This window comes from Oncorhynchus masou, unplaced genomic scaffold (genome assembly GCF_036934945.1).
Source record: "Oncorhynchus masou masou isolate Uvic2021 unplaced genomic scaffold, UVic_Omas_1.1 unplaced_scaffold_3441, whole genome shotgun sequence".
NCBI lineage: Eukaryota > Metazoa > Chordata > Actinopteri > Salmoniformes > Salmonidae > Oncorhynchus > Oncorhynchus masou.
The window spans coordinates 26,060-35,559 of record NW_027009851.1 but is presented as its reverse complement, the minus strand read 5'-3'; the positions used below and the strand labels follow the sequence as shown (position 1 = coordinate 35,559).

Sequence of the window (9,500 nt, the reverse complement as noted above, 5' to 3'; positions counted from 1 at the left end):
TGGCCAGAGTTCTCGCAACAGGATTCAGACCAGTACAGGTTGTTTGTGACTGTGCAGGGTGTTGAGCTCGGCACAACATTGATCCACTGGGACGAGGACTGGGAGGCCCACTGTTCCCAATCCAGAGGAGTAAACAATCCACTGGCAATCATATTGGAGATGATGGAAATGCATTGAAAATATTAGTGACACCCGTGCTTTATGTTAGTGGCACCCGTGCTTTACGTTAGTGACACCCGTGCTTTACGTTAGTGACACCCGTGCTTTACGTTAGTGACACCCGTGCTTTACGTTAGTGACACCCGTGCTTTGCGTTAGTGACACCCGTGCTTTGCGTTAGTGACACCCGTGCTTTGCGTTAGTGACACCCGTGCTTTGCGTTAGTGACACCCGTGCTTTGCGTTAGTGACACCCGTGCTTTATATGGGGGGAGGGGGTTCCCGAGTGGCGTAGCGGTCCAAGGCACTGCATCTCAGTGGTAGAGGCGTCACTACATACCCTGGTTTGATTCCTGGCTGTATCACAACTGGTCGTGATTGGGAGTCCCATAGGGCTGCGCACAATTGTCCCAACGTCGTCCGGGTTAAGGTTTGGCCGGGGTAGGCCGTCATTGTAATAAGAATTTGTTCTTAACTGACTTGCCTAGTTAAATAAAGGTTAAATAAAAAATATTAGTGACACCAATGCTTTCATCCTTGAATGGGAATAAGACATTTAATTGGGAACTCTGTTAATGGAAAAATAATCCCAGTTGTTATGTTTCCGGGAAAAATAGATTTTGCTGTAGATTTGAGAAAATAGATCCACTCTCTCTTTCTCCCCAAGAGTGTGTGTGCAGCCTAGACTAATGTGTATATGAACATTTTTGTGATAGATGCCTAAACCAATATGTGGTCTGCTTACTAAGGCAACAGGGATCTTGATCCAGGAGGGCATTGAATGTCTACTGTAACCAAGGAGCGTGATCTTGACATCTAGGCACTGTGCCCTATACTAATGTGTATAGGAAGATCTTTGTGATAGATGCCTAAACCAATATGTGGCCCCACTTTATTTGGATAGTCCAGCTGAAGATGGTCAAACTATCTGTTGATAAGCAACTGCTTACTGAGCTTAGGGTAAGGGTTAATAGATAGAGTTGGGGTTAGGGTCAGAGTTAAGTTTAGGGCTTGGTTAGTACATAGTTAGTTGAAATGTGAGTCTGTAGAGCATCTACAAATGGACTGTCCAAATGAAGTGTTACTCTGCATGATATGCAGTGTTGATTTGACATAATTGATAAGCAGTTTGACGTTGAAGTAAAGTGTTTGTGTTGAATAGTTATTGCTAGAGATAGCTAGACATTATTCCTTAACTGATTTATTGATAATAAATCAGTTTTGAATGTTCTTCTGATTCAAAACACCATTATAATACTGTATCTTCCCCAAATGAAAGATTTTGTATACTGCAAATGTATGTAAACATAATGTATTTAAGAATTATCTGATTATATGCAATTGTATAGTACGAAGATACAGTAACTTCCGTTGGATTGTGTTAAAACACTTGGTACCAATGATATTGCTGATGTCATGTTAATTTGAATATAATACTTTGATATCTTATCTGAAACTAGGACTCCCCAGAACCAAGGTACTTCTAGGCCTGATGTAGTCCATTAAATGACTGTTTATTTCATAAAATGCTCTAAACTGATGAGAGACAGTGTTTGAATGTAGCCATATTCTGCACTGAAAAGGTAGAGTAGATTTCAGTCAAGGTTAGACCATTAGCAGATGTTATGTTATGAAGGACAATCAAGTGATTGTCAGTTTGACCTTACAATCGTTTGGAAACCAGCTGACTAAAGTTTTACAGTTAGAAATGTAATGGTTTCACCTGAAATGTTGAAAAGGATTTAATATTATTAAAGTTTCTTATCCTGTTTTGTCCATGTTATTTCAACTCAGTAGTTGTGATGTTGGGACCATGGGGTTCCTCCCAGTGTGGTGTCTACTGTCTACCTTCTTCTAGAGTTTGGCCGTGTCCAAATGTTCATACTGTTTCTGTACCACACTGGGGTTCATGTTGTACTGGAAGTGCACACTTATTTTTTACGCACAAAATAAATTAGTCAACAGGGTCTTGATCAGGGAGGGCATTGAATGTTTCTACCTGTAACCAAGAAGCTTGATCTTGACATCTAGCCACTTAGCAAGTTAGCAAACCAAATGCATAGCTGGAGCCCTGAGGCTGGATATCATGTATTTCTTATAGTTATACTTAAGTTGCAAGCGGCAGGAACTCGGGCGCTGGTGGCCCCAGCCAAGTAATGGTATTGAAAATCATACCGTTGGTATTTTCTAAATACCTGGTATAAACGGAATATCGCCCAAGCCTACCTCCTATTGTCCTTACTCCTCCCTGACTGGGAGAACTTCAGAGCACACATTCAATGGGATGCAATGTTTAGAACGCTGCAGATAGAAATGAAATGTATAGACTGGACAAGCCTCCATTATGCAGAGTACAAATGTTTCTGTTTATTCTATGCAGTGCATTTCTATCTGCGAGGCTCTAGCTAAACATGTTTCAATCTGCCGATAAGCACCATAGCTGCCCAGGTGAGCTTAGCCTTAGGCAATAGGGAAGCAAACCCTACAACAGGTCCTGCTGAAATGCAGAAAAACCTGTAGGGACAGGAAGAGGGTAATTCACTGACATAGACACACATCCACACAAACACACACACCCACATCAACAGACTTCCTCATGAAAAGGCAGATGAGCCAGCAGGCTGTCTTGTTTTGCAAAGAAACACTAGTTCCTGGAGGTACCCATTCAGTGCTGAAATAATCATCTGATCTCACTCACAGGGTGGATGGTATGGGGACCTATACAGAGCAGGGGGACCAGTACATGCTAAATGGGTAAGTGATTAAACCACTTTGCTAGTTTATTCGGTGGAAACCCATAGTTTCACAACCAATGTGTGTAGCAAATGTGAAGTGACGCTCATAGCGGTGTGGGTTTCCTGAAACAAAAACAGTGGTGTCAGTGTTTCAGCTCATTTCAATTGCTAGAGGGAAAGATGGAGTAGTGGTTTTCAATTGCTTGAGGGAAATATGGAGTATTGCATTTAAATTGTTAGAGGGAAAGATGGAGTATTGAAGTGTGAGTGTTATATCTATCTCATTTACACCTCAGACTCCATGTCATATGACCTACTCTCTGAACAATGGACAGGGGTTAACAAAAGGAGAAATGGGAAGTCACAAGCCACTCTGACACTAGCAAGGCCAGTAGTGACGACAAAGATGCCACCCCGTCCTGAGAGTCTCTGCTCTAATTACTTCCTTAGTGCTGAATCATGGCTTTGCAAAGCTGACAAAGCTTTGATTCATGCATGGGCTTAGTAATGGCCAATGTTTGTTTTTATAACTAAGATTTACATGGACTAAGGGCAACTTCCACCACTGGATTTTGTGAGTTGTTGACAAGAGTCACGAACAGTGTCTGGGGTGATGTAATAATGCCACTAGATATACATTTGATTTAGGCCTATTATTACTATACCGGTAATTGGAAAGAAACATACTGATCTTAGTCTCTGTCTGATACTCGTACTGCAGTACACAAAGACAGCCACTGTATCTCTGATGTCATCATTAGTTGCCTCCGAATTCCTTCCACATCCCTTCTGTATATTGTCATCAATCTATCTGCCGGAGGTGGATAGATTGGAGTTGGAGGTATAGATAGATTATTGGCGTCAAAGAGGCATATTTCCCGTTGTCTTTTGGAAGTAGGCTACATACCGGCTGTAACGGGAGTAAATGAGATGGTTGCTCAGCGTAACTCCATGTTTGGTGATCAAGGAACATATTTTGACATAATGCTGGCGGAAAGGGAGTTTGAATCGGAGCTTTCTTTGCGTTTGGTTAATCCCTGCTATCTACTCCTGTCCTCTTATAGGCAGAGGCTTCAATAACTGCCTCTACAGGCCGTGGCCATTACAATATCAGGTTTCCTTAACACCGAGTATACACCCAAGGCATGCTTCATCGGGAATAATGCAAGAGCACAGAGGTTGTCTTCCCTTCCCACCACGAGCAGCTATTAACAGATTGTTTTCACACGCGTCTACAGGTAACTGCCAAAATACACAAAACGTGTCTTAATATTGCGTTGGGACACCACGAGCCAGAACAGCTTCAATGCGCCGTGGCAAAGATTCTGCAAGTGTCTGGAACGCTATTGGGGGGATGCGACACCATTGTTCAACGGACACCACGAGCCAGAACAGCTTCAATGCGCCGTGGCAAAGATTCTGCAAGTGTCTGGAACGCTATTGGGGGGGGATGCGACACCATTGTTCAACGAGACATTGCATAATTTGGCGTTTTGTAGATGGTGGTGGGAAACGCTGTCTCACGAGCCGCCCAGAATCTCCCTTAAGTGTTCAATTGAGTTGAGATCTGTTCACTGGTTGGTTGCAACACAGAGATACACACAATCGCATACACATACACACCCTTTAAACCCCTATGCTACAATCTCACAAGATGTTCAGGTGTTCAGTGCCACAACGATCACGTCATAACGGGACGCCCACATTTTAAATAATTAAATAGATAATGAGTTTATACTCAGACCACATCTCACAAACCAACGCAGCTCAACCTTACTGTCACGAGTTCAGCTGGGTTGACTCATTAAACCATAGACATACAGGCTCTCGAGAGGGACCTATTGATGTGTCATTCTCGTTTTAAAAAATCAGGAGAAGGCAATACCGTTTTTTTAATGATCGTTGAGTAAACAGGAACTGTTATTGTTTCCGAAATGTGTTTCCTTTTAGTGTGGTAAGAGTTTGACACTGCTGCATTGAGATACTCAACTATTTATCTACGGATCTGCTCATTTTGATGTGTTTACAAGTTGCGATGAGTGATAGATCAGAAAGTTCTCACTCACTCAGGTGTGGTGAACGTGTCACCAGCGGAGCACGTACAAAGCCCTCTGATTGGCTAAGCTAATGTATTGTTTGCTGTGTGGTTGGGTCGTCAGAACACTGCACTTGTGCGAACGTCGGAGTGTTTACAATTGACGACTTTGAAATGACTTATCTTCTTGATCAACATTTATTTTAACGTTTTTTTGTACTCATCTTTTTATCATGATGTCTGCATGAGTGCGCGTTTATACAGAGGAAAGGGTGAAAGGTAGGCTATGCTCAGTCGCTTTGTGTATCGGCGTGTCTCTTTATTTACAAAGGCATTGTGTAACTACAGTAGAACTAGGTTGTTGGAGACGGGGAAACTGATGTGGAAGCCATGTATAATCCAGTTGACGGCTTGAACACAGTTGTGCAAAGTTAGTTTACATCATGTTAATACTGTGCAATGACACGAAAAGTGCTTAAACTATATGGATAAACTTACTGTAGTTTCATGATTCTTCATTTGTTTATACATAGGGCCTACAGTTTACATTTACATTTAAGTCATTTAGCAGACGCTCTTATCCAGAGCGACTTACAAATTGGTGAATTCACCTTCTGACATCAGTGGAACAGCCACTTTACTACAGTTGGACATATTATAATTATTTTATCTTTTCCAATTTATTGATGCACCTAGCATTTGCTTATCACTCTGTTTTAATTTCTAAGTGACAGCTGGTGGTCTTCTAAACCAAGACTATTCCCCTTTATGACAGTTTACAAATGAGTCTATATTCTTTATTTGTATGTCTTTACAGTGTGATGCTATATGAACGTCATTACTTTAAAAGCCCAATTTCCTTTTACGGTGTGTAAAGTCTAATTCATATGACAGGTGAGCACTAATGAAACGTTAACACAATATCGGGAAGTGATCAGCAGACATACTGTACATATGTGCCAAGGGTGCATTATGCATGCAGCTGGTGGGTCGAAGGGTGTGTTGGCCTTTTTGTGAATCACTCTTCCATGGAGTACTGGAGGCACAGTCACAGAGGGTGCTGTTTGACTCTTGCAGTGGTCCTGAAACCTTGTCAAGTGTGTCCACTGGCAGAGGCAGTCTAGACCAATGACAGCCAGAGGACACACATGGAGTAAGACAAGTTGCAAGCCTACATTGTTAGTTTCTCTCTCTCGCTCTTCTGCACTTGGACGTGATTGTGTCTGTGTACTCTCTGAGCACTGGAGTGAGGTGAGGGAGAACTTGAGGACTCTTCTCAGTGTGTGCGTGTGTGTGGGCGGGTGCTTGTTTGCAAGGTGTGTCTTGACTGTGATAAGGGCTCGGCAAGTAAGAGTGGCTTGTCTGTTAAATGAACAAAACAGTGCTTTGCCGTTGCACAGCCATTGGCTTCTATGCAAGCGCCCCTGCTGAGGTTACTGCCTTTTAGAAGATTGTGTTCCACAATATAATATAACCAGTTGATTTTACAGTTTCAATTAATCTTAAATAGTACTAATGGTTATGATAAATGAGGTATTGTTTCACACTGGTGGCATATAGATAAATGCACATTATGTGTGTACAAGAACAATCAAAACATGTCAAATGCCCATCCCTATAATCCTGTTTTCTGCCAACAATGCCTGCAGTACCACAGTCAGCCTTGAACCTCCTGGTTTCAATGAGAGGGGGCAGTCGTTCTCCCTGGTAACCAATGAACATATTTGTCACACCCTGACCATAGTTTGCTTTGTATGTTTCTATGTTTTGTTTGGTCAGGGTGTGATCTGAGTGGGCATTCTATGTTACATGTCTAGTTTGTCTATTTCTATGTTTGGCCTGATATGGTTCTCAATCAGAGGCAGGTGTTAGTCATTGTCTCTGATTGGGAACCATATTTAGGTAGCCTGTTTGGTGTTGGGTTTTGTGGGTGATTGTTCCTGTCTCAGTGTTTGCACCAGATAGGGCTGTTTTTTTTCTTCACATTTCTTGTTTTGTTAGTTTATTCATGTATAGTGTCTTTATAAATTAAACATGAATAACCACCACGCTGCGTTTTGGTCCGCCTCTCCTTCAAGTAAAGAAAACTGTTACAATATTGCAATGATTGGACCTTGTGATTCATGCGTAATGTTTGACAGGCACTTTACAAAGACTTAATTAATTTGGTATCATCACATTAAAAACATGGTACATGCGTTTGGGCAGTGGCCTTCATCAGAGTGTCTGTCAGACTGTGTCTTATCTGGACTCTTAAGGACTATAGACTGTTGTTGAATCTTTTGATTATTACAGCATGTACAGCAATACTATAGAATGTACTGTGACATGCAGTCTGTTCTGTAGGAGTCCAGAGGGGCGAAGGCTGCTTCCTACATCCAGGACATGGAGCTGAGGGAGGAATGGCAGGATGAGGAGTTCCCCAGGTCAGAGACACACCTAACCCTGACCTTTAACCTTACCCCCTGACCTCATGAACTGTAAACCCCAGCCTGTTCACCATGACAATCTTAAATTATATTTTAGGTCCCTGCAAAGAATGCTTTTTGGTTATGACCGGGTAAGAAAGCAGTACTAAGCTGTTTCAACTATTTTATATCCCCCCCCAGACCTCTTCCTGAAGATTCCCATAGTCCTGAGACCCAAGGAGAAAATGCAGAGAGACCAGGTATATCCCTAATACCATAAGTCTGCAAAAGCCTAATTCCAAAAGTACTGCACCATATCCCACAATACCTGTGTGTGTGCTACTCCCCCAGCTCCACCCACCAGCCTGGCCCTGTCAGAAAACCCCATAAGGAAGAAGCGTCTGGTGGCGCCCACCCTCAGCCTGACCCTGTCCCGTACCGACTCAGCGGACCGCAGTGTGAAGTCAGGGGACACCGGGTACTCTGCCGCCGCCCTCTCACCCGACGAAGATGACACGGAGCTGGACATCAACCTGGAGGCCCTGGAGACGCCCTCGGACAGCGAGTCCTGCAACTTCCCTGACAGCATGCACGAACTGGAGTGGGAGGGTGAGAGAGGAGACAAGAACTGGAGTGGGAGGGTGAGAGGGGAGACAAGAACTGGAGTGGGAGGGTGAGAGGGGAGACAAGAACTGGAGTGGGAGGGTGAGAGGGGAGACAAGAACTGGAGTGGGAGGTGAGAGGGGAGACAAGAACTGGAGTGGGAGGGTGAGAGGGAGACAATAACTGGAGTGAGAGGGGAGACAAGAACTGGAGTGGGAGGGTGAGAGAGGAGACAAGAACTGGAGGGAGAGGGGGAGACAAGAACTGGAGGAGAGGGGAGACAAGAACTGGAGTGGGAGGGTGAGAGAGGAGACAAGAACTGGAGTGGGAGGGGGAGACAAGAACTGGAGTGGGAGGGTGAGAGGGGAGACAAGAACTGGAGTGGGAGGGGAGACAAGAACTGGAGTGGGAGGGTGAGAGAGGAGACAAGAACTGGAGTGGGAGGGTGAGAGAGGAGACAAGAACTGGAGTGGGAGGGGAGACAAGAACTGGAGTGGGAGGGTGAGAGGGGAGACAAGAACTGGAGTGGGAGGGTGAGAGGGAGACAAGAACTGGAGTGGGAGGGTGAGAGGGGAGACCAGAACTGGAGTGGGAGGGTGAGAGGGGAGACAAGAACTGGAGTGGGAGGGTGAGGGGAGACAAGAACTGGAGTGGGAGGGTGAGAGGGGAGACAAGAACTGGAGTGGGAGGGTGAGAGGGGAGACAAGAACTGGAGTGGGTGAGAGAGGGGACAAGAACAGAAGTGGGAGGGTGAGAAAGGGGACAAGAACTGGAGTGGGAGGGGAGACAAGAACTGGAATGGGAGGGTGAGAGAGGAGACAAGAACTGGAGTGAGAGGGGAGACAAGAATTGGAGTGGGAGGGTGAGAGAGGAGACAATAACTGGAGTGGGAGGGTGAGAGGGGAGACAAGAACTGGAGCGTGAGAGAGGAGACAAGAACTGGAGTGGGAGGGTGAGAGAGGAGACAAGAACTGGAGTGAGAGGGGAGACAAGAACTGGAGTGGGAGGGTGAGAGGGTAGACAATAACTGGAGTGAGAGGGGAGACAAGAACTGGAGTGGGAGGGTGAGAGAGTAGACAAGAACTGGAGTGAGAGGGGAGACAAGAACTGGAGTGGGAGGGTGAGAGGGAGACAAGAACTGGAGTGGGAGGGTGAGAGAGGAGACAAGAACTGGAGTGGGAGGGTGAAAGAGAACTGGAGTGGGAGGGTGAAAGAGAACGAGTGGGAGGGTGAGAGAGAACTGGAGTGGGAGGGTGAGAGAGAACTGGAGTGGGAGGGTGAGAGAGAACTGGAGTGGGAGGATGAAAGAGAACTGGAGTGGGAGGGTGAAAGAGAACTGGAGTGGGAGGGTGAAAGAGAACTGGAGTGGGAGGGTGAAAGAGAACTGGAGTGGGAGGGTGAGAGGGGAGACCAGAACTGGAGTGGGAGGGTGAGAGGGGAGACCAGAACTGGAGTGGGAGGGTGAGAGGGGAGACCAGAACTGGAGTGGGAGGGTGAGAGGGGAGACCAGAACTGGAGTGGGAGGGTGAGAGGGGAGACCAGAACTGGAGTGGGAGGGTGA

General features: G+C 45.2%; 1 protein-coding gene across 1 annotated transcript; it reads left to right on the top strand.

The window, feature by feature from the left end:
* Positions 1 to 7,288: 7,288 nt before the first annotated feature.
* LOC135534461 (bcl-2/adenovirus E1B 19 kDa-interacting protein 2-like protein) lies at positions 7,289 to 8,028 on the top strand. The gene is made up of 3 exons (XM_064961447.1): positions 7,289 to 7,354; positions 7,538 to 7,596; positions 7,688 to 8,028. The coding sequence occupies exons 1-3, from the start codon at positions 7,314 to 7,316 to the stop codon at positions 8,011 to 8,013; spliced, it is 426 nt and encodes a 141-aa protein (XP_064817519.1). The 5' UTR covers positions 7,289 to 7,313; the 3' UTR covers positions 8,014 to 8,028.
* Positions 8,029 to 9,500: the final 1,472 nt, after the last annotated feature.